Raw genomic sequence first — 25,674 nt, 5'->3', positions numbered from 1 at the left:
TTCCATTTGTATGTATTGATGAGATCCCTTCTCAGTCTTCTCTTGACTAAGCAGGCCCAGCTCCCTCAGCCTCTCCTCTTAAGACAGGTGTTGTAGTCCCATCATCATCTTTGTGGCTTCCCCTGGCCCCTTTCCAACAGCTCCTTGTTTTGCTTGTACTGAGGAGCCCAGAAGTGCACCCAGCATTCCAGATGTGGCCTCACTAGGGCCCAGTAGAGGAGGAGGGCCACCTCCCTGGGCCTGCTGGCTACAATGTTCCTGATGCACCCCAGGATACATTGGTCAGTCATCCTGGCCGCAAGGGCACACTGCCAGTTCATAATCAACTTGTCACCCACCAAAAATCGCAGGTCCTTCTCGGAAGAGCTGCTCTCAAGTAGCTCAGACCCCAATCTGTGCTGGTTCTTGGGAGCTCACTGACCCACCTGGCACCAAAATGAACCCTGGGGTGAGCAAAGCAGCCCCCGGTCCCAGATTGACTGCATCTGAACACCTAGGCACAAGCAGAGACAGGGAAATTACACGTTTCAGACAGAAACCTCTTCCATCTAATTGACAGTGAAATGCCCATACATCTTTTTACATTAAAAAATGTAAAATCTAAGGTAATTTTGGAAGGACTTTGAATAATTCCTTTCCATTTATTTAATAATGAAAAAATTGAACTAGAATATTCTTGAATAGATTCTTGAGCTAGAACATTTTCTAGGAAAAAATTCTCCTCAAGAAGAGGTGACTAAGAGAGGACCTCTTCAATGTATACAAGTATCTAAAGGGGGGTGCCATGAAATTGGAGCCAGGGAATGGCTCAGTGGTGCCAAGCAATAGGACAAGAGGTAATAGGCAGAAAGTGATGCACAGAAAGTTCCACTTGAATCTGAAGAAGAATGTCTTTACTGTGCAGGTAACCGTGCACTGTAACAGTGTCCAGAGAGGTTTTGGAGTCTCCCTCACTAGAGATATTCAAAAACCTTCTGGATGCAATCCTGTGCAATTTGCTCTGGGATGACCCCACATGAGCAGAGAGGTTGGACTAGATGACCCACTCTGATCCCTTCCAATCTGACCGGTTCTGTGACTCTGTGGCTGTGAAATTCACATAAATTCAATTTTTAAAACATTCAAAAATATAAAACCTAAAATATTTAATTTTGAAAATATTTTCAAGTGTCTTGGAATAATTGCTTCCAATTTATTTAATCAGGAAAAGAATTTAACTAGAATATTGACTCATTTTTATAATTAGCGTGGTTTAATTTAATGCTCTGTATATTTTTACATAACTTATATTTTCTTTTGGAAAATAGATTGTATTTTCTTCTAGAATAATAGATTGCACACCCTACATTCCTCTGTTATTTGCACTTCAGCACATCATTATTTTAAAACTTAAATCCTTCATTGCCTGTGGGAGAACAACAATGGGCCAGGAAAATTTTCCTTCTATAGTGAGTTCAACCTAATTTAGGATATACATAATACTCTGTTCAATTTAAGCTAAAAACACCTAAATGTGGCTTTAGGTAAGTGATATGCAATATAGATCATACTATTGATTTCCCACCTTGCCTGAAATTGAAAAAGAGTTCTCAAGCTTTCTAGATGTACTCATTTCTTGCACACGTCAGTATTTCCATCAGGGGGCAGCGTTCTGCTACTTCCCGCACAGCCAGGGAAAAAGGCCCTATTCAGCAGGCAGAATTCCTCTTCTATCTTTTTCCATAAGGATTTCTCTGATCGGCCCTTCAGCAATGCTGGAGACTGTATGTGCCCAGTATTTTTATATTTAAACCCCTGTCGGTTAGAGCATGGTGTTAATAATGCCAAGGTTGTGGGTTTGATCCCTGTATTGGCCATTCACTCAAGGTGGACTTGATGATCCTTGTAGGTCCCTTCCAACTTGGAATGTTCTGTGATTGTAATGAAAAAGCATCCCAGAGTTATCCTGGATAGTATAGTGTCCCCATCATTTCCATTTGGCTCACTAATGAGCCAAGCAAAGATAATAAACCCCAAAACTGCTCCAGCTGTAGCTAACTGAAAGTACTCAGCCAACATGTTTTAATTCTCCGTGGCCTCCCACCCTTGGTTCACATTGGGGTAGTGGAGCTCTCCCCACTGCACAGGCAGTACATGAGTATTTCTAGGGAAATTACAGTTTTTTTCAGACACAAATCTGAATGCCATGAGAATGTGTTTACTGCAAGCAATAAACAGGACCATCTCCTGCAACATGAAATGACTGGTGGCTCTGAATGATGTCTCCAGTTACTGTGGTCAGTACAGATGGTTACTGTGGCCACCGAAGGGAAGGCAGCTTGTGTGGTTATTGCTTCAGCACCCAGGCAAGAGGGTGTAGGGGACCTGGGGGAATGCAGGAAGCATTAAAGTGTGTATTAGTGGATGAGGACAGTAGGAAGGCAAAGGGTCACACAGGGAATGCAGAGTTAGATCCCTACATCCCATTCATCTCAGCCCTGGTAGTCACCTCTGAACAGCCTTGCCCATTAACTACATGTCCCTTGGGGTCTTGGTGGCTGGGACAAATGTTCTGAACCTTCCTGGGTACCCTGCTGAAGTTTAGAGATTGTTAAAATTCTTTTTTGAGGTTTTAAATCTCTGAGTAATAAAGATCATAAAGACAGTGTATTGCCTGTAGAACTGTGGTACTTGTAAACCATGGACACCTGAGTACTTTTTGTTCTCTTCCTCCTGGCATGACTCTACCTCACCTTGCTTTGGTTGTGGCACTCCTTTCATGAGCACTGAGGTTACCATACCTGTTTACACTTCTACTTTTTATTGCATCCATGAGTACTCGTGTAGATATTTTTAGTTTAGTTAGAGAGAAAAAGAGGAAAATTTCTGCCAGGCTAAGCCAGGGAAAAAGTTTAAGAATAATGTAAACAATCTATTATTTTGGGTTTTTTTTATATTGTTTATAGATATATTTTACTACACTGACTTAAGTCTAGTGTACTAATTAAGTAAAATGTTTTTACTTTAAGACCAATAAAATTAATGTTCACAATGTTCTCTATAAAAGAGAGAAGTACTTTGAATAAACATTCATTTACCTTCTAAAATCTTACAAGTCATTTCACCTGTCCCTAACTCAACAGCATCACTCATGCAATGTCCCCTCGCAGCAAAGCAGACTGCCAGGATTCCAGCTGCATGAGGAGGAATCTTGCCAGAAAGATGAGGCAAGTGATCCTTCCCTTCTGCTCAGCACTGGGGAAACATAACTGGGTTTCTATGTCCAGCTCTGGGCTGTACATTTCAGGGGAGACACAGACATACTGGGGACAGTCTAGCAAAGAGCCATGGAGATGGCAGAGGGGCTGGAGCACCTCTGCAGTAAGGAAAAGCTGAGTGAGCTGGGACTGTTCAGCCTGGAGAAGAGAAGGCTCAGGGGGATCTCATCAAGATGTATGGATACCTGGAGGGAGGGTGCACAGAGAATGGAGCTGGGCTCTTCTCAGCAGTGCCCAGTGACAGAACCAGAGATAGTGAGCACAAAGGGAAACACAGCAGGTTCCTTCCAAACACTTATTTTCCTGTGAAGGTGACTGAACACTGGTACAGGCTGTCCAGAGAGGTTGTGGAGTCTCTCTCCTTGGAGCTTCTCAAAACTCATCCAGATGTGATGCTAGGACAGCAGCTCTAGGCAGCCCTGCTTGAGAAGAGGGTTGGATCAGATACCTCCAGAGGTCCCTTCCAACCTCAACCATTATGCAAGTCTATGTCAGGAAAAAGCTGCATCATGGTTATTTGCTCTGAGAATAAGAGTCACCACCGACTGGAGCCAGAGGAAAGCTGCCAGGACAGGCTGAAGTCAGCAGAGGGCAACATGGCTGCATAGACTGACAGAGCTGCAAGGATGTGTTAGAGAGAAGTAGAGCATTATATTTCTTTGAAATACTGAATATTTTCTTGCATTAAACATTGAAATTTTATGTGCATACATACCTATGCACAGGTTTATTTGTACACATCAAGATTATCAATCTAGACAGACTATAACACTCGATCTGACTTGAGAAAACTGAACTAAAATACCTACCACATTCCATTCAAGGATTGGATGGTGGCCATCAGTTTCTTGTACCTTGTAAAGCTGTTATTAGGAAAACACATTTTCAGATTATTCCTCCTCTCTTTGGTAAATCCTTTTGGTAAACTCCTCTCTTTGTGAGAGGCAGGGCAAAGTGTATCCAGAAAGAGACAGGGGTGGCATTTTGCTTTGCATCCTTGTTCAAAGCAGGGCACTGCTTTCCAGACTGCTCAGCTTACCGCTCTGCACAGAAAAGCTTCCTATCACTCAACCAGTAAAGCAAGACGAGAAGTGCAGAGAAAACTACAGCAAGTCAATGATCTCTGCTTGAGGTTCTGCATAAATATGTAGGATAAATAGGAAAGAAGGTGAGTGAAACTAGGCCAGATGCAAAATAGCAGCATACCTTGGATTCATTGAAAAGGCAGGACAAAGCATATCAGGAGACCTGGTATTTGCTCTATTGTGCAGGTATTTTACAAAGATCTGTGGCTCCCAGATGCCAGCAGGAAAGTTAAGCGGTCAGGACATTCCTCTACCAGTTAGAGCTCTAAAGGAGCACACGTACGCAAGAAGGGTTTGGGAAGCTTGAAACATTTTCAAGCTAAAGAGAAGATCAGAGCTGCAGACCCTTAAAAGGGTACCACAGCTGGTGCAAGTGACAGGACACATTTGGGTTCTCTCACACCACCTAGTGAGCCCAGAAAAGGGCAGTAGTCCAAGCTGAACCATTATATACTGAAGACTTTGCCACATACTGTGGTTAAACACCCAGCACTCTGCTCCTGGCAGTGGTTTTTGTGTGAGGTGGAATCCAGCTGCCTCACCCAAGGGAGTCATACTGCTTTGCATTTAAATGTAAGGCGCCTAGAGAATCCATTCCCCTAAAGCAAGTATCCAAATTCCCTTCATGGTCAGCAAGTGTCTTTGAAAATAAGCACCCAGGAGATTCTATCTGCTTGTCTCACATGCATTCACCAAGGCCAAGACAATCTTCCGTGGGACCTTCAAGGATTCCTGCCTCTGCTTTTACTATGCAGAGAAAGCGAGCAATCATTGTGGGACTTACTGCAGCTCAGGGTTGGACATCTGGTTTAGCAGGACTAATAGAAAACTTGTCTTCTGGGCTCCTATGGGACATGCAGAAAGATTGGCAAATTGAGAGGGTCACTCATCCTACCCCAGAGTGGGTGTCAAGGATTGTCCTCCAGCTCTAGTGCTGCCATATGCTAAGCAGAGAGGGAACACAGGTGACCTATACTAAACATCTAATTTTGATACAGTCAAAGCTGATGAGAAAAAAGCTCACCTCATTAATGAAGGAGGGCCTCCAGAGGCCTGGAGAACTCAGGCCATCTCAGGCTGTCCGACTGGGTCCTGCCCTCGGCATCCCTGGGACACAACTGTGTTGCTGCCCCTCAAAGGAGGCAGAGAGGAACCTCCCTTTAGTCATCAGTTTGCTTAACTTGATATATCAAGTTTGTATTGCAGAAAGACAGTGGGAGGTCTGTGTCTGATGTCCTTCCCTCCAATTTCCTTCCATGTGACTTTCTTCTGAGTAGCAATTATTTTGCAATAGCATTGGGTTGTTTTGCATATCAGTAACTTGTTGTACCCTGTAAAATTATGTTCCCTGCACATTACACTTGTGAAAATCTGTGACTTAATTAGAAAGGAGATTATGGATGAGGTCAATGCAGTATACGAAAGCCTGGTTTATTCATGGGAAAAAGTCAGTGTTCTTTCTAGAAGGTTATGCAAAAAATTCACTGTAGGATAAAAGTGCCCAGTGCCTATAATTCAAGGTCTTTGCAATGAGAATTAGAAAGATATGTGATTGTTGTTTCCCTTTTTCTGTGATGAATATGCCATGCCAATTTAAAGTTCTTTATAAGCATTCATACCAGAGCTGATCATGAAGTGCCAGTTAATTTTCACATGTAAAGCAAAAACATCCCACTTTCATTTGTTTTAAGCTCCCAGTTACATTTTCAGCTTTGCAATAAAAATCAAACCAAAAACTACAAATATTTTCTATTTCTTAGGTAGCTGTAAAAATTTGTTCCATTGTTGGAAAACATGTAAATGTAAACTGAGGTGGAAAGTTTCCACAAAAGTTTTCATGTTAACTAAAATCTCATCTTGTCTTCAAACAAGGCCATTAAAAATGCAGCAACTGTGCAGTATTTAATTTTCTTCAATTCCAAAAGCTCTATCAGATACGCAATTCACTCACAGATACCCTTCAAGAGATATGTGTTACATCAAAGAAATGGTACACTTCTCCTTTGGGGTTAGGTTTCCTCATGCTCTGCTCTCCTAATTCAGGATCTGACCTTTAGCCCCTCTGAGCAACAGGGAGAATTGTGGCTAGCAGGAAATTTTGCACCAGAAACCAGTGACATTTTCTTTGCCCCTACAGAGAATCTCTGAAGTAATACCTTCCCATTGTTATGTCACCTTGGCTTTATGAAAGTCAAAGTTCTCCCTGAAGCATAATGACATTGTGCAGTTTGGAAGTTTCTCAGTGATAACAGGGTGATAAACACAGTGTAATTTCTGCACCCTAGTTCACTGCAGGGTTAAGATCATAGGCACTGTACAGCACCTAGATGGGAGAATGTCCTGATCTAGTACAATAAATCAACTGACACTGTGAAAACCAAAGTGCACACCCCACACTGATATGCAGTTTGCCCTTTAAGAACTGTAATTGATAAAGATTAGTAGGAAAGAGTTTCTTCATAGTAGCTCGTATGGGGCTATGTTTTGGATTTGTGCTTGAAACTGTGCTGATAACACAAGGGCGTTTTCTTCATCCAGTTTAGGTATGCCTACGTGAGTGAGAGTGAAGTGCTGCCATACTCCTAAACATAGCTTCAGGGTGATAGGAATGCCTAGATAAGCTCAGCAAGGTTCAGCTTCTTTAGGATGAAAATGTCTGAGGGTCTTTGAGGATCTTTGAGGCTGATTTCAAGTAGAAACCAAGAAGTACTACCCAGGAAGGTAATGTAATGCTCCTGTGACAGCTGCTGGGCAGATTTGTCCTCACTGCCCTGCTGGGATACCAGCTGCTTCAATATCCCAATGTCACCAAGCAGTAGCTTAAAGTACACTGTAAGACGATGTGAGGGCTCAAGATCTACTGCTTCTGAAGGCTTAAGGAGTCTGTTTCTGAGATTTTTTTCTCCCTCTAATGCCCTTATAAACATGGCAATATTCAGACATTAATTCAGCATGGGTTAAAACGCGGGTTAAAATAATCCACCTTCTCTACCCATTTGTTCTAGAGGGGTGTTTTCATGGCTCACTGGAGGAATGACTACAACCATTTCTCTTACTGCAGCAGCCTCTAAGGCGACTTGCCTCTTTTTGCATTTAGAACTAAATTTAGAGTAACTACGCTGTAGCTCAGTGCCAGATTGCCAGTGCCCATGGTTGAAACAGTTACTCTGCTTCACTCTAAAGTTACTTCGCTCCCTCCAGCGGAAGCTGAGAGAACTTAAAAACTCTAAAAGGCAAAAAGGCAGGGGAAGATGTGGGGTTATGGGCTGTGCACTGTGTTGCCACCACAAATGCCCTGTACAGTGCTTTTGGAGGAAGCCTTGTTGCAGAGATCCATTTCTAACTTTTGCTTTGCTATTACTCCTCCAACCTGATTTATGCTGTAAAACTGTGATCTGACTACGCTAAGGGGAGAGCTAGTAGGTTTACTTGCAAAATTGCAGAGCAGACTCCTAGTGTCTGTCTTCACTGGAAATTGCCAAATTCCCACTATTTCCCTGCAGCTTTAGTTCTTCTTCGCCCTGGCCTCGGGCAGCTGGGGCACCCGGCTAGTGGCGCTGCCTTTCGGTGAGACTGGGGCTGCCGCATGTGCAGAGCTCTAGGGCTGAGCCCCCGTGTGGGCTTGCCGCCTTCGTAGCCACACGCTGAAAGGAGACAAAGGGAGAGAGAAGGCACACCTTGCCCCGCGTGGCTGAGAACTGTTTATTTCCCACGTGGCTGCCGCGGTGCTCGCAGCAGCATTCCCAGGTTGCGCGTGTGGACAAAATGGCAAATTGGACAAAGGGAGCATGGGGTTAAATAGGGGGCAGGCAGACAGGGGCGGAAGCCTCCCTCGCCCAATGGGGACAGACAACAGGGGAGTGACATGGGCCACGGCAACCTACGGGAACATAACAGAGGTGGGTACAGTGTTCTGGGACAAATGGGAACGTGGAGGTGGGGTGACTGACACAGAACTTTCAGGAATGAACAGGGGGTGGCTATAAGATGGACATGTAAAAGCTCCTATGGTAGACAGCTTGGAGCGAACCATTGTGAGGGGAAAATGGGGGTACATAGAACCGACTAACTAACATTTATTAAAATCCCTAACTGAACCAACCCGGCACGCAACATTTCCCCTCCTCTTGCAGTTCCTTTTCCAGCTGTTCCTCAGTCCAGCTACACATTAGCACCTCTACTGCAAGGCACAAAACAGACATGCAATGCACAGCAGAGATGTCAAGGTGCTGGAGGGGAAAGCGGGACCTCCCTGTGGGCACCCACAGCCCCTTAGACCACCCCAGTTTCCCTGTCCAAGCTGATCTAGGAGCCCACTTTCAGCTCAGCAAAAACTGTGTCAGAATTCACAGTGCTCTGTCACAACCCAAAGTAGACACATGTTGGAAATTTTTCTTCTGGTTCTGAAGCCCTCTAAAATTTTCAAACTTCCCAGTAGCAGCCCCTGCCATTACATACCCAGGACAGGAGTCAAATCACTGGACTTTGAATGTCTGCAAAGGCAACACCTGCATCTGTGAGACTTCAGTGGAGTGGCTTTGGATACAGTTGGAGCAACAGATACTCACAAGGCACCTCCAGTAGACAGCACCATGGGAAGATGGGCTTTTCACAGCCTGGAACTTTTTCATAAAGACATCTCTTTTGTAAAGACAGCTGACTGTGACCAGTTCAGCTATGGGCATTCATATCAGCTTTCTTCTATGAGTCACCCAATTAATCTCTCTTCTTTTGATCTGGAAGAGGCAAGGCTCCCATGGGGCATAGACATGAGATCCTGCAGTTACTGTCTGTATCCAATACATATGCACATAAAACATCCAAATTCTGTCATGTCCTAATTTGGAATGCTTTTGCAATCTTAACAGTTTGCTTTAACTAGTGTTTGTTTCTGGGTGCTTTCACAAAGTGATGATAAGAAATTACGAGATCAAATACCTGATTTCTTTTTTGTTTTTCCTCAGCAGGTCTGCAGCCTTGAGGCTCACAGCATGGAGCAAGTGAGGTAAGTTGAATTGTGGACATTTCGCACATAAAGTTTGGCAAAATACTTGTCATACTCTTACAAATACCTGAACCACTTAGTTTGAAACCATCCCAGAGTTCATCCTGAAGCAGATTTTATGTGTTGGATTTTATTGCAAAGACCTGCAGCACAGCATGGAGCAGTGCAGCTGTGAAGTGTGGCAGTCAATATTTGCATGCTAAATTCCTGTTGGAATACTGGCCTCAGTGACATTGTAGGATGGGAACATCACTTTGTGTTTGGCACTCAGAGAAAAAAGACTCCCTTTTGATTTTGAATTTTGTTCTCTCTAGCAGTTTAATTTACATTTATTTGTTTCTAATATTGAGAGCCTGAGAGACCAGGAACTGCTCCTCAAAGTGTCCTTTGCACAGAGATACATGAGTATTTTGTTTGGCTGCATTCTTAACATATTTGTGGAACAGAGTCATATTAATGTCTAACAAGCTAATAACCAACACCTGCAATGCCCCTCACAGGCCTCCCGAACAATGTCAACCACAGTTCTTGAAGTTCTGGTATTCTTGCTAGTGGCCTAGTCAATAACTAAAATGGATTAAAGAGACATTGTTGGGAAACAATTAAGGAAGACATGTGACAAGACATCCTTGTGAACAGCAGCACACGAACAATAGGACCTGAACTCCCAGGTCACCCAGGTGAGGCACAACCCACACAAGGACATGGCTGCCTGCCCTGTGCCAGCTAATTGGTCATGGAGCAAATCAGTGTGGACTTGTGAGGGACACAGTGGTGATTTTGAGCTGGTTGATAAGGAGGAAGATGGAAAATCATGTCAGTAATCCAGCCCCACTATGAATGTGACACCAAAGCAACACCTCTTAGGCCAGCAAGAGCCAGCATCTTCCCCATTCTTCTTTTCACAGCTTGCTTCCCTGCCTGAAGGCAGGATCAGATTTCTAGGGAAAGGCTTTTCAATCCACGAATTTTAAGACCAAGAATAGTCTCAAGGATCTGCCACAGACTTGAAGCAGAAGTAAGAGAAAATACAAGGACACTATTTTCCCCCTTGAAATTATTTGAGGTTTGGTTGGGCTTTCAGAAGGCTTCTCCCAGTCCTGGTCATTTTAATTCCAGAATAATGAAGAATGAAGAATTGCCATGAGCTGGTATCTGCCTTTAACAAGAGCTACATTGGGCTGTCAGAGGACAAGATATCCTTGCAAAGGAAGTTTCAAAAATATCTATCAATTCAACATCCTTTGATACGACACTGAGTAAATTTTACATGTGTCAGTTTATTTTAAGTAAAGCAAATATCAGATGTTTGTCTACTAAGGAAAGGATCACACTAACAGTCGTAAAGCAATTAAAGAATCTTGAATGGAAGGTTCTATAAAGTGACAAGTGTACTTAAATAATTAATACAGTAATAGTGAGATAGTTCAGGTAATTTTTAACTGTTGAATGCGGCTTTAGTATTAAAAATGGCACTTAAGCAAGCATTAATTATTCTTCTAGTCAAGTTACTGTTCCTCTAATTGAATTATTATCTTCAAAAATTGGAGTGATTAAGTAAGGGGCATATTTACAAACACTTTCTCTTAAGACAGAGTCTAAGGGTTATCAGCATAGGTATACATTAACAAATAATGCTTGAGTAAAAAATTTATCTTGGATCAGTCTTCAAATAAGCAGGAATAAGGGAGTTCAATGGCATTTCATATCCTGTATTCTTAGACTGTCAGGAGAAAATGCTATTTATATATTTATAGCCCTATCATAAAATGTCACTTTATTAAAAATAATGGTTTATAGTGGTCACAAGAGCCCCAGCTCATTTTCCTGTATGACCAGGCCAGTCTAATCATTGTGTTTGCATTTTTGTTAATTTTGTTAAATGGTTGATTTGGAATTATTTTTGGTATTCATTTGCATACACATATACATAAATACTCTGGCATAGGCAGACATAGGTACATGTGTGTCCAGGAACTGAGGGGAGAGTTTTCTATATTCATTCTTCAGAAAAACAGGGTTTTGTAGCTACATCAATCAGAGTAGGGCGCCAGTCTCTCCTGATGAAAATTTAGACATGAATTTGTTGATGCCTTGAGAAGACAGCCCCTACTCTGCACATGTCATTTATCCTTTCTACACATTTTGCTGGCACCTCATTCCTCTGGCATAGACATCATACTCTCATCCTCTCCAACCTGCCTTCAGAATACTAAAACTATACAAGTTATTTGGGGGTTTTTATGAGTACAAGGTACATGAGAGCATAGGATGTCACACATGCTCCTCCACCACCACCTGTGACCTTGGCACTCCATCGAAGTTGCTCCCCTCTGCAGCCCCAGCTGGGTCTCTGGCTCCCCATGCTACTCCCACTGCTCCCTCATTGTGGGGACAAAGACAAGGAAGTTGCAGCCATGGTACAGCGTGTGCGTGGCTCCTGTTTGCACCTCAGTGCTCCTTCCTGGCAAAGGCTCTCCTCACTCTCCTGGGGAGGCTGTGAAGGTCGGATCTCATGTGACAGCTTCACCAGACTACTGTGCTGACTGCAGCTGCCTGGGATACGCCTCCTTCACCTGCTGTGACTTCACCCCCAGGACCTTCCTAGCTCCTGGCTGGCAGGAGCGTGTGAGTGCTGCCATTCAGCAGCTCAGACCTACCAGGGTCTTGCTTGCACCACTCGCCTAAACTCCAAACGCTACTACGGCTTCTGGGATAAGACTCAAAAGACTGAGTTTAAATATTAACAGAATGCCCTGTGGTGCACCAGGCAGTCAAGGTAGAGCACAGTGCTCTGCAATTGGGTTACATTAGTTTGGAAAAACCTTGCCTTTCGATGGCCTCGTGTGCACACAATAGTTTCATTTTCCAGTGTTTAAGCTGGTAGCAAGAGAAAACATCTTCTGTCCTGAAGACTTTTTTTAAGCTCATAAGGCTAAATGAAGCACAGAATAATCTCTTTCCAGCTCAGAACAAGTGCTCAGCTGTTTCTGCTCTCCTGTGGGTTGATAGGAGGAGGGGAAAGGCTAGGAGCAGGGTGGTGGGGATATCTCCCTGCTCCTCTTCCTCAGCAAGGCTGATTGCTAAGCCCTCCAAAGGAGGCTTGCAGAATGGTCACCCGTCCACAAGAGCACACAGGCAGCCCTCTGTGCCAGGGTGAGACCTCCATAGGTTAATTTGTATTTTCTGGCATCCTATCAGTCTCCCCAGCAAGCTGGCTTACCTGGTTACTTCAGCCATCTAACCCATCTGCAGTTGGACATTTTCACATGCACTCTCCCAAATGTGCCCTGTCTCCTTTGCTTCACCCTGATAATTTCCATCAATTGCTGGTATGTCTCACTATAGAGAGTTGGAGTTTAGTCATTGAACAAAACCTAGTTGCTTAGAATTAACTAATACTTACCTTCAGGTGGAAGAAAATTGTTCTAGAAACTTAAAGAACATCTTAAAGTACATGAGGAAGGCAGAGTGGTTCTTGTGGAGGTGGGAATCCTTTTGGCAAAGCCTCACTTCATACCTAAGAGATGAGGCAGGATACTTTTCAGGCTTGCCAGCACTAATAGCAGGAGGTCTCTTCCCGCCATGGGCTGCTCAGAGCTCATCGGGAGCCAGGATAGTCTGGGTGGCGCAACCTTTGCAACCCAAACTGGAGCAACACAGCACTTTAGAATATCATGAGCATCTGCATCTGAATATCATTAGAAAATCATGAGCGTCTGCATCACTTATGTATTGTGCATGTTAATTAGAAGCTTTTGCCAATGGGACCAGCAGTGCTGCACCATACCTCGCATCCATAACTCAGGCAAGAGTCCCCTGCCCACCTTGTCCTGATGGTGAAACCTGACGGTCCAAAACAAGCTGGAATCTGACTCCCCAGTGCTGTTTCAACCAGGCTCTGAGAAGACAGTTGAGTAAATAAAGGGCTGGATTGGCTAATGCAACAGAATGATTCAACAGAAGGGAGGAATGCACACATTTGCATGGTTGTTTTTCTAGGACAGAGGATATTTAATTGGGGTTGTCCTGATTATGACTTAGACTGCAATCAACTCATCTTTATTAGATGTACTTAGATACATGGGTTTTATTTTAGGCCCATCCCAAGTTATAAATTAAAAAGCCTTTGCAGAAGACCTTGGAAATTACATTGTGCAAGTGCAGCCAATAAGTAAAAAATAATTAACTTTTTATTACAAAGACAGATAATAAAAAGAATACTTAAATACTATAATTTTTTATAGAATATTAGAATATTTGAAAGCATTTTTCATGAAAGCCACTATGATATGAAAGCATACTACAGTATTTATAATGATAAAGCTTTAAAAGTTAGTGTAGCGGCGCGTTTCGGGGGGGGGGGGGACCCCCCGGGGGTGTCCCTGGGGGGCCCCCCCAGGCTGTGAGTTCGCTGGTGGCAGCAGGCAGGCAAGGAGGCTCCACACATCTTCTGAGGGTGCTCATTAGATGAGGGTTAATTGGGGTCTTACCCCCGGGAGGCAGCATGGTTTCTGAGAGAGAGGGGGGGAAAGGGGAGTGATGGGGAAAGGGCAGGGGGAGAGAGGGGCTGAGCGGGCACCAGCCAGGAGAGCTGGCAAAGAGAGAGAGAACCGTCCCCCCGGCACACTGAACAGGGAGATTCAAAGTGGGCGCGGAACAGATTGGGCCAATGGGATTACAGACACAGGATACTGCAGGGGAGGATCACAGGCTTGGAATAAACCAGACATTTTCCAGGGCTGAGACAGCATACCATTTAACTAAAATGTAACATCACAGTTAGTTGTAATTATTATCGTAAACTTACAATACCTTTCTAAGGGCTATGGCGGGAATAGCCTCAGACTTGGTGGTAGTTTGTAATATTGTTTCAGGACTGAGCTCTAAGCCCCAGAAACACAAACATTTATGGCATTATGATGAGCAAGTATTAAACTTCCATTGACAACTAGACTGGGTCATACAAATACACTCCAAATACATGGACTGCATGACTTTTTTTTCATACAAACATCTTGATGAATGAGACAGGCAAGATATTTTCAAGATGTGAAGGAGAGTTTGATAAGGACTCTTCACTTGTCTGTCCTTTCTTTGCAAAAGCACCCCCCCACCCAGAGTGCCAGCTACAGGTTTCCACCCAGGAGACTCTGTTTGCCCCAGCCAGGATAACCTCACCGTTGTGCTTGTGGAGACTCCCAGGTGCTTCTGGTTCCCATCTTAAGGAGCCTTTGCCTCCTCAGCCTTCCAGGAAGAGCCCTGCTGGACCTCCTGCTCTTATTTTATCCTCCTTTTGCTTGCTCTAAATTACCTTCCTCATAAACTTTGGTAACTGACTGGTAAGAATGGGCAACTCCCCTTCCCCCTCCTCCAATCCCTCAAATGCTTGTTTTCAAGGGACTTGTGTTCAGCATTATGGTTGTTTTCCCCAATCCCAGTGCTGCTCTTCCAACTGACCAGTTTCTTATTGCCTTATTTTTATGTGTTTTTGCATGAAGCTTTGCATGGGTGAGATTCCCTCTTTATTTTCATCCAAAGCACTCTTTTTTTCACTTCTGTAGCCCAGTGCTCAGAGCCCTGTTGGTGGTTCACTGGGAATGATGCCAGCTATTGAGAAAGAAGCTCATTTCCTGGAACAGCTATCTTTTCTGAGATAGCCTTTATCCTAAATTGATTAGTCAGAGTATTTTTGGCTTGTTTGCTCTGGCACAATTTCAGCTGGAAGCAGCCTTTTGAGGAGCCAAGGGTAGCACCAGCCCTGGCAGCAGGTGCTGTGGCCAGGATCTCTTCCCCAGAGGCTGCTGCAAGAGAAGGTGCCACCACCCACTGGAGGGTTTTCCCATTGCTGTTACTGCCCACGGTTTGCGAAATGACTTTGCACACCTGGCTTTGGGATTTGCAGTTTTGCATTTTTTATCCCAGCTGGAGGAAGTGCAGCTCTTTTTATTAATAATGTTGGAGGTAAAAACTACAGTCATGACCTCTCTGGGGACCAGAGACACCTGTGGGCCTGATTACAGTTCTAAGTGGCCACATTTCCTTCAGATTTGGCCCAGTGAGCAAATAAACCTCTTTATTTACTTTAAAAAAAAGGTGCTAAAAAAAGAGAAATAGGCTGAAACCACTGGCTGTATGCAAGTCTCAGCTAAGCCCCATGAGCACCGAGGCTTCCCCTCATATAAGCAGAGGCCAAAGTATGAGGTACAATCATTGTATGGGGCAAGAAAAAAGCTGGGGGTCAAGGCTGGGCTGAAATGAGAGATGTTGTGGATAAGCCCAGGAGACCCAGAACTGGTGGGTTTGGGACCATGAGCATGGAAATTCACATTGCTTCAGTGGGAAATGAAAATTCATTCAAATGCTGCATTTGTGGTTGCTTGTTTTGTTGTGTTGTCTTTTCCTCCTGCATCTCTCAATTGTCATACTTGTAAACCTCCTCAAATTAGCACAGTTAATAAGGAGTGCTACAGCTGGGATTATATTATATATAACCACTTTCCTCCTTCTGCCTTCTCCTGAGCAGACAGCATGCCAGGTCAGGCCACCTGCTGATCTGCATAAAGATTTCATCATCTTCCTGTGTCAATCTGCAAACAAGCAGATAGGAGGAATATTCAGGGGTGCGAGTGCAACAGAGGGTACTGTGGGGCTTTTCAGCAGCACAAGAGAGATCTCACTTGTAGATTAAGAATAAAGGGGACAAACATATGTTTAACTTAACAACTGAACTCAGCTCTTGAATTTTACCCTTAATTTGTCCTACTTGTCTCTATTATAATAGTATTTAAATATATATATATTTAAGATTTTATTTACTGCTTAATGTATTTTAATATGGTTTTAAAGAATGTGGTACCTGTATGACGTAGGGAAGCAAACTTTAAAGAAGTGAAAATTTGCTAGCACTAATCTGGAAATTAATCTAACCACTGATATTCAGCATGTGGTCTTGAAACTAGTGTTTTCTAAGGATCTCTGTGACATGAGTAAGAAAAACAGACTTCTCTATGATAAACTTCAATGTGTGCTTGAAAGATCTGTATGGAAATGTTTATGAGCCCACAAATAGAAGAAGCTATGTTAACAGTATGTTGAAAAATAACGAGAATTTCAAAGAATGCCAGCAGGAAATTATTGCAATGTAGGAACTCTTAAGAATTACCAAAATGTTCAGGAAAGTGAGGCTCCTTAAATAATCTGAAACTATCCTGATGTAAGATCAAAAGACAAAATTCTCCATATCCCATGGCAACTTCTTTTGTACAATTCCAGGGGAAGAGAAGGCTGTTAATAAAAGTAAGTTCAGCTTAAAATTCCCAAATCCAGATGTGATTTCAAATGCTCTATGCACACCTGGATAACTCTGGAACCAACACTTGGCAATGAAGTGGGGGATTGTAGACCCCAGACCTGTGGAGCCTGCAGGTGGGTGAATCCCTCTGCTAGATGAACACAGCAATGTTGCTCCATGAGCAAAACCCCAGATAATTTCATTTTGCACATTCTTGCAAAACAAGCTGATGCTGATAGGAACGCAGGAACTGATAAGAGACCTGGTGAAATATTAGGAAAGATATTTTTCCGTGTTGCTGTTACCTGAGGGAAACTGCAGACATAATTCACACCGTTTAAGGAATGGCACAGTCTAAAGTATCTGGAGATAGTGGAGTATTTTATTGCAGTGGTATCTGCAAAGGTACATCACAACAGGGAGACCTAGAGCACAAGCATAAATGATTACTAGATGCCTCTGACAGTGTTTGTATATATTCTAATGTTCCACCAGCTACCTAGAAATATATTATTTGTTTAGGTTATTTTTAACAGTTTATTTTAAGGTTATTTAAAAATGGATAAGCAAGTAAAAGTGTGCTCAGCTGGACTTTAGGAAAGAAACTGGGAACAGTGGCCAGGGCTCACCTGTGAAATACGGTGCTGACACCCATTAATGGAAGTTTCTTGTCATATTCTGCCAGGCAGCATTTTGGCCATTTATAATTATTTTCATTTTGCTTTTGCTTTCATGACAGTTTGACTTTGTTCCTATGTAACAGAAATATTTTGGGATTAATTGAAATTCAGGTAACCATTGTTATGGTCTTCAAGGACCATTATCTTGACTCTGGCTTCCTCGAGATGGGATATGCCTAGAGGATGAATATACATGAACACTGTATGCAAGCCTGAGGTGGACAGGACACCCTGCAATGCTTCTCCTTTGGCCTGGTGGAACATGGGATATTTTTACATTCTCACATGGCTGAAAACCCCTTGCAAATGGGGGTCCCACAAGCATCTCTGGGGCAAGTGTCCCTGTAGCCAGCAGACAGGACATCAGGGTGGAGTCGCAAGGCTGAGCCTCCCATTCCAGCGCAGCACAAAAAGAGACAATCCTCGTCTCTGCTTTCTTTCAGATATCTGAACACTCACTGCAGTCTGTGATAAACACAACTCCATGCTCGTGTAGCAGTCCCTCTGTACCAGTATCTGTAGCAGTTCAGGCTGTGACACTGCAGATTCCATGACTCACCCATCACCAGCTCTTTGATTGAGCTTTCTCCCATCCCTGTGATTCCCAGCCTTGTTGAGTCTCAATGTATTGCTAGATTCAGCAACTGTGAAAGTAGAGTCAAATGCTGAATTGACAAGTATAATTGGTTGGTTGCCTCTGATGTGAGAGAATGCTTAATTAATTTTCTTAATGAAGTTAAAAGAGACAGCTTTAAATGAAAACAAATTATGTACATCTTAAGCAAAATACAGAAAGTGCATAGGAGGGAAAATAACATTGGATTAAAATAAATATTATACTTTTGTATTGAAGAATCAACCACAATTTTTAATGTTGGCAGAGAAGGATGTCAAAACTTGTTCTGAAAAGCAATGTGCAGGATTTTGTGTTTGTATTCTTCATTATGGTGCAATGGAATCCTGTAAACACCCAATATTGACGCCATGGTTGCTAGCTTTCAGGGCACAATAACTGTAAAGTCCATAAAAAAGATAATAAAATCACAGAAGTATAATAAAAGAAGTGTGAATAAAAACTGAGAGGTATGTGAATATGGCACCAATTTTTTATTGGAAATTTCCAGTTCCACTTCACCATACACTGCAATAACTGCACTGGGTGCTCCTGCTTATAGTGTGTTCTGTACAAAAGAGTGATAACTTTCAGTGACTCACATCCTAGCAGGGTGTCAGCTCTTCTGGAGGCAGTAAACAAAATTCCAACCCTCTTTTTCTACAGGTCTCAATAAATCTGAGCAATCAAGAAATATCATTGTTAATGGAACTCACCTCTTCCCATCTAATCTCACTGCCCTTTCCTTTCTTACGTTGTTTGCCTGATATTTGCATCTTGACTAAACTTACTCATCCTCATCCTAGTTCTAAGTGTCACCACTGAATTTGACACAGTAACATGACTGATTTGAGTTGGACTTCAGGGTGCTAGTAAAAGAAATTTGCTGTAAAAAACCTAAGGTACTAGAGACTATAAGAAATGGAAAGTGAAATGACATTATGCTTCCTTCTGGCATCAGTGTCCTGAGTCTGTGAGTACAAGTGACACCTGTGCTTTCCATGAAGGCCTCTCAGGGCCAAGCATTTTTCCACTTCTTTCTTGGATGTCCCCAGTGGGAGCTTCAAATCTTCCTAAGGATGCCATTCAGAGGGTGGGTCCCTGTCTTTCCTCCAAAAAGGAGAGAGGAACTGGCACTGACAAGAGGTGCATGACCAAACTGCCTGATGCGCTTACCACTGAGTTTATGTGCTAAACTGCCCAAGTAGAACAGAGTGTCATTTTTAAGTGGTTGGAAGAACTCGAGTTAGGGGTGTTTTGCACCTCTAGCATCACAGCAGATGGTATTGTGAGCAAACTTTGCTTCAAGGCTTTGGGCAGAACCTGGCCAGAAGACAGGATGTTGCCAGAAAGCTACACAGGAGAACAGAAGTTTTATACAGCACATGGTGAAGGAAAACATTGGGAAACACTAGAAATCTGTATGGGCTGATGCTGTTATCCATGTTCTCAGCCAGCTAATCTCCCAGTATCTATACTGGTGTTTATTTAACACTGACGAAAGACGTGGAAATCTTCACAAGACAAATCCTGCGTCTCCAGCAGGACTGTTTTCTTCTTCCTCTGTGAAGACTAGCTTCTTTATGCAGTAAGACACTGAATTTGTTGCTGCTTTATCTCAATCCAGTCACTTGTTCTTCCCTCTCCATCCTGGCCAGGGTGAGAGGCAGCACACATAAAGCCCTTCAGAACTCAGCTCACTGAGGGGCTTTCAAGAGCTGTGGGTGGTTTTCAGCTTCCATGAAAACAAAGGGAAGCTGAGAGTGCTTGAGGCTTGGCAAAGAATCAGGCTGTGACTGATTTACATCTCTGAACTCTCTGTGTTTATGGAACTACCTGAGAGACAGAACAATCAGGAATTTTCATTTCCTTCTCCTTCTCTGTTCTGCCTAGGTAGAAAAGGCCACACTTTCCCAGTTAATTAGTTTAGCTGTTTTTTGAGTATCTGGTGAAAAAACATAAAGCTGAACTTCTGCAGTGTGGGACACAGGCAACCAACCTCCTGTGTGGCCTTTGTGCATGAAAGCTCTTCTGCACCATCAGGGGTAAATCATGTTTTTAACACTAGTGCTGCAAACAGAAAAGCCAAAGTGTTTATTCCCTTTGTCAGTCCACATATCACCTTACTGCTTCAGTGGATTAGGGGAAATAATCCAAGAATAAAGCACTTACAGGTAGATGTGATGAAGCCAAGGACAAGACTCTACTGACTTCTTTAGAGCCAAGAGTCCCTCCTGCATTCAAACATAGTCTTTAAAAAGCTGTTCTTTGGTTTATATTGCAGATTCTTGTGATGTATTCTGAACACAAAGAATTAAACATTTCAAAGCAGTTCTATAATCACACCATGTGAGAAGGGAAACCGAAAGCTGTTAAACTGTTTTATGGTTTTTATAGGGCTTTTTATAGTTTATGGTTCTACAGCTTTTAAAATGTTTGTTATTTTAATGGTAATAAGTAAAAAACAAAACCGTGTCAGTTTCACAAACTGCAGTTAATCCCTTAAGCCAACAGCAGGTACCAAAACAGGGTCTTGCTGATGCAGAGAAGGTACTCACAACAGTTTGGGAAGTGGCCTGGGATCTCTACTGACTTGACAAGCTTATGGTCTTGGTTAGAAATATAGCTCTAACTTTCAAAAGGACCTGAGGTCTCTAACAACTCTCAGGGGGCTAAAGCACAAGAAAGAAATCCTGCTGAATGGTCTAATAGAGGTCACACCTTGTGAGATTGGATACTGGGGTCCTGCTTGCTTCATCATATCTTGGTCTCATAATTGACTGAAATGTGGGCAAACCACCTGAGGACAGAATTCCAAGCTCCTCCTGCCTCTTCTTCTAGATCCATGTGTGTGACTGATCCTGCAGAGCATGAAGGGTGCCCATCCTCATATTGTGACCTTTCACTAGATGAAGAAAACTTTCGTTGGGGACAGAATCTGCAACTTCAAATCCCCAAGCTCTGACTTCCAGAGCAGAGGAGTACCCTAAGGAGCCTGGCAAACCACAGTCTTCATGATAACATGGGTATCAACAGCTGAAGCATTGCTGGTGTTCATGTCAGTGTGACTTAAGCAAAGGGTTGTAAGGATGGTTTTCATCAGGGCACTTCAATGCTGGAGTGTTCTCAGCACCTCAGCTCTGAAGGCTCACTGCCATCATGAACACAGGCACCCGGAACTGAAGTTGCAACCTGAGGCCTCAAAATGCTACTTCATGTGTCTCCTTAGGAGGTTTTAGGTGTCTCAGGGAAATGTTTATCGAAGGTTCACTTTGGCCCAGGGAGGATGATCCCCCCTGGTTGCTCTATGGGCAGTGGAGGGCAGCAGGAACCCGCAGTTCAGCCCAACCCAGCCATGCTGCAGCACGTGGCCACGCACACGGTCTGTGCCTTTCCACTGTCTCCAATGGGGTGCCACAGCTGCCAGCTCCACCAAGTCACAGCTGCCCTTTGGAAATCCCTGCAAAGATTATTTTTGGCAGTAATCTGAGAATCCAGAACTTGCTTTTGGAAAGACAATTTAAGGACTATTAAAGATGCTTTGGAGGAAGGTCTGGGGAGGCAAGCTTTGCTCAGAGCTGGCATGCCCAGCAGCCCATCTCCCTCATCAATGACTTAGGCTTCTCCAGAAATGAAGGGTATCATAGCTGAGCTCTGTCCACACTTCACACTTCAGCTCAGCAACAAAACAGGATTGCAACAGACAGTCTTTCTTATTCATCTCTATTTTCCCATATGATCTCTGCAGACCAATCAGAAACAGTTCACCAAACAAAGATAAGCAATATCCCAGAGAACTTTAAGAAATTACTCCTTATCACCCCTCCTGAGGATAGGCTCAACGGTCAAGGCCACAGTTAAATCTTCCTTTTCTTGTAAAAGTTAACTGAAGTTAGTTATTAAAGTGCTGGCAGTATTTAGGGAGGTTCTGAAGTGAAGAAGAGCACAAGATATCTGCACTGACTGTGAAAATTTCAGGGGCATCTTTATCCAAAAATCTTGGTGGAGTTTCTTCTGAAGTGCTTCCTGGAAGATATACAAGGTACAACTTAAAATTGTCATTTTAGGTATGGCATATGTGAAGTGATGCTTATCAATGAAATGCTTCTATCATGTGTTTTATTTTTTGTAAAATGTAAATGTTTCCTTTGTAGAATTTCTTTGTATTTTTCAATTGTTTATATTGCAGAGAAGTTCAATTTGTGAGTGATATACATAGATTTAAAAGTGAGATGGACCACGTTAATATTTAATTATTTAATTTAAATTAACATATTTTTGTGTACCTCTTAGTCAATATTTAGGATAAATCAATAAAGTGAAAAAATATACTTTTGTTAATCCTCTCAACAAAATGGCACACATGAAAATACACATTTCCAAGATTTCACAGAGCTGAGGGATTAGCAGAGGAGTTGGAGATTTTTACATGTGAGAAATGGCAATGCTGTTAACTGTGGGCCATGAGAACAGGATCAGAGGCTATATGGATTAAAATTGAACCAGAATGTTGTCTCTGCAGTTCTGTTTCAGATCTAATCTTGGTCAATAGTGACTGAAAGTTGTAACCATCCAATAGCTGTGCAGTGTGAGCTTGGTCTGTGCTGGTGTTCCTCATGTGTGGGTGGACACATTATAGAAGTCATCAGAAGAATTGGTCTTGTCCCCCAAGGAGCCCAAGGCACTCTAGAGAGGCAGTGTGGGTTACTGGAGTACAGACTTCTCTTTTAAAGAATTTGTGAAGGACATGGGCCTTCACCATGCTGGTACTTTTCACAATATCCTCCTTTTCTTTAAAACATCTAAAATAAGTAATGTCTAACTGATAAAAAAACCTCCCTATTCTGAGGGCATCCCATCTTTTTAAAGATATATGGGAAGAAAATTAGAGTGAGCAAGAGGAAGGCAATACTGGCTGCAGTCGTGGTATCTGACAGCTGCTGAGAGAGCCTTGGAAGAGGGAATGAGACAGGAGAAGCTTGCCTAGCAGCAGTGGTCACCTATCTGCAGCAAGGCAGCCCCATGTGGTCCTGTTTGCCTGCCAGGGAACAAGCTGAAGGCAGCTTCCACTGCACTGCAGGTGCTTGGGCTGCCTTGGTTAAACCTCACTGAAGCACAGCACTGTGGTGTTTAATGCAGACTTCATCTTGGCAAGACTCCTGGTCTCCCCTGCAGCTCTAAGCCATCAGCCCCCAAAAGGAGTCTGTAAACTGGGGGGGGGGGGGGGGGGGATTCAGAAGGTAAAAAACACATGCAAAACACTTACACCTTCAATAGGACCAGCACTAATAATCCAAAGGAGTTGTAAAGAAGCTATTGTATGGTCCCTGAGATTGGGGCAGTAAATTTGCTTGAAGAAAAAATGGTTGGGCAAGGGGCAGGAGAGACAACTGAAGTACTCTCAAAAGCTACAGCAGCTACAGCACTGGGGAAAATCTGAAATGAAAGAGTCACCCATACACTTCTTTTATTTTTATGGCTTATGAACTTTTCAAAGGGTACAAATAGAAATAGTACATCTTGTGCCCTATAATGTAATGGACAAAACTATTCCACAGGACTTTCAGCAATATCTCTCTGTGACACGAAGTCTAAAAGGCAGACACACAGACCAGAAAACAGAGCAATTTTAAAACCTTTAATAGATAAAACAGCATATTGCAAATCTAAGTAACCACGATTTATCAGGGAATAAACTGAACTAACTAATTTTTTCATAGAAATTTTATCAGCCTCAGTTTTGGAGCTCTGATACCAACAGAGGGAGGGACAGCAGTGTAAAATTACAAATCAGAGTATTATTTTAACTGGCTTTGGATCAGTGTTTTGAATGAGCTTAGATTTTGCGCATTTGCTTGCTAGAATAATTGCCTGCCAGTTTTTGGAAAATATTACAGATCGATTTTTTTATGTTAAAACAAGGAGTAAAAATGTTTAACCCATTGCTAAAATAGTGACTACTTTGTGCAAGAATAGTATGTCAACAAAATATCAAAAATGTTCATCGACATTGTTTGGACTTCTACACATCTGTGAATTTCCATTGAATGAACAACAAGGAAACTAAAATGAAATCACTTCAGATAGGTCAATAATAGACTCTGAGCTGTAGCAAAGTTTCAAGATGGGATTAATATTTTAATGCTAAAATTGTCATAGATTAAAAGCTTTTCATCTGTTCATAACTACGCAAACAGCTTTGTGCCACATTAAAATCTGTGCTGTGATAATTCCAAATGTTGAGTACTCACAGGTCTGAATTAGAAATGCATGTAGGGTATTTCAGCAAGAGTCAGGTGATAGACATGAGCGAGGAACTGGTGCTGGTCAGGCAGCTGTCAAGAGACCACCAGCCAGCACCAGGGCACCATGGAGCATTTTCATTAAGGGAGAGAAAATAATTTTAAAAACTCTAATATCAGTGTCCCAAAAGACTACTTGCTTCCTACAGCACATCTTCATCTCTGAGTCAAAACAAAATAGAACAGGATCAAACAGATTAGTTCCAGTTGGAAGGATCTTAAAATGATCGTCTCGTCCAACTGTTGCTACAAAGAGCAAGTTCCACAGCTTCTGTCTGGGACTAGTACTATATTAAACATTTAATGGTGGCTTCAACTGAGAGAAATATTTTTACATAGTACATGTTTAAGGTGAATTTAATGTGGGAAGAATGTGTGGCATAATAAGAAACATAACAGCACAGTGAGCCGCACAGTGACGGCATCAATTATTTGCTGCAAAATACCCAGTGGTATTGACTGAAGTGAGTGATGAGCAGATTCATTCTCGTGTAATGTGGGCTCCAAGGTCATTTCTGGAGTGACTTAGGACAGTTTCTCTTCAGCACAAACATGCAAATGTGGGTTGGGACAAAGCAGAAAATAGCGTTCAGGTAAGACATTGTAACAACTGTTCATAACATGAAGCAGAGGAGAAGCAGTCCAGACAATCTGTAGAAATAAATCTTACATATAACAAGCAGCAATAGCATACTTTTTTAATTCTGAGCCTGATCTCCTTGTCACACAAATCCAGCCCAATACATTCAGCCTTGTCTCTGAATCCGAGAGAGAATGGCTGAGCCCTGCGTGGGCTCTGCCTTTCCCCTCATGTGTGGGTTACAGTGAGCTCCCAGCCCTCCCAGCAGTGCCACAAAGAGAAACTGCTTGGGATCTGCTTGTTTGTTCTTTAGGAAATTAATTTCCTTTGAGGGAGGAAGTTTTTGATTGTACACGGCTGAGTGAGAGATAAATTAACTCAAAAACCATCTTGTCCATTTTTTGGCTGCATCTTTAGAAAGAAATACTTCATGCTCCAGTGAAACACTGCTCTGCAGTGGGAGGAGGAGTGGGGCAGGAGATCACCTTGGCAAAGTGAAGTGGGTGTCTCAACCATCCCTCTTTTGATCTTCAAAGGTGGTAACGCTCAGTTTGGAGCTCACTCAGCTATGCTATACCTACCCACCCCACAGTACATAAGGAGCTAACCCTGTTCTTTGTTTCAGGTTTTTAAGTGCCTGGAGCAGAGAGCAGCACACACGAGTAACCTTCCTATCCTGACATTTCAGGAGAGATGGTTGAACCTGTGGGTAACCATTATGTTATAGCCAGACCTGTATACTCGGAGAATGCATTCAATGAAGAGCATGAGAAATTGCACAGATACCATAAAACATTTTGGGATCACCTGAAACTCTATTTTAGGTAAGGATTTTTTTTTTTTTTTAATTATATCTAA

General features: G+C 42.7%; 1 protein-coding gene and 1 long non-coding RNA gene across 5 annotated transcripts in view; one reads left to right on the top strand and one right to left on the bottom strand.

Annotated features, from left to right (window-relative positions):
* Positions 1-8,866: 8,866 nt before the first annotated feature.
* On the bottom strand, positions 8,867-10,200 carry LOC137473760 (uncharacterized). Its single transcript, XR_010998970.1, has 3 exons — positions 10,052-10,200; positions 9,830-9,914; positions 8,867-9,093 (listed from the first exon to the last, which is right to left on the bottom strand). It is a non-coding gene; the product is annotated as an uncharacterized lncRNA (long non-coding RNA).
* The window catches only part of SLC26A3 (solute carrier family 26 member 3), a 30,506-nt gene continuing 14,155 nt past the window's right edge, over positions 9,324-25,674 (top strand). The window contains exons 1-2 of one of the 4 annotated variants that reach the window (XM_068189707.1): positions 9,324-9,347; positions 25,442-25,640. In XM_068189707.1, the coding sequence (XP_068045808.1) occupies positions 25,510-25,640 (131 nt within the window). In that variant the 5' untranslated portion in view covers positions 9,324-9,347; positions 25,442-25,509. Of the gene's footprint in view, positions 9,348-21,465; positions 22,002-25,441; positions 25,641-25,674 lie in introns of those variants that run through there. The other 3 variants (XM_068189708.1, XM_068189706.1, XM_068189705.1) reach the window with 3 other exon arrangements.

Source organism: Anomalospiza imberbis, chromosome 5, assembly GCF_031753505.1.
Source record: "Anomalospiza imberbis isolate Cuckoo-Finch-1a 21T00152 chromosome 5, ASM3175350v1, whole genome shotgun sequence".
NCBI classification, from domain to species: domain Eukaryota; kingdom Metazoa; phylum Chordata; class Aves; order Passeriformes; family Viduidae; genus Anomalospiza; species Anomalospiza imberbis.
Note: the sequence above shows the minus strand (reverse complement) of the source record. Positions and strands in the feature narration are given on the sequence as shown.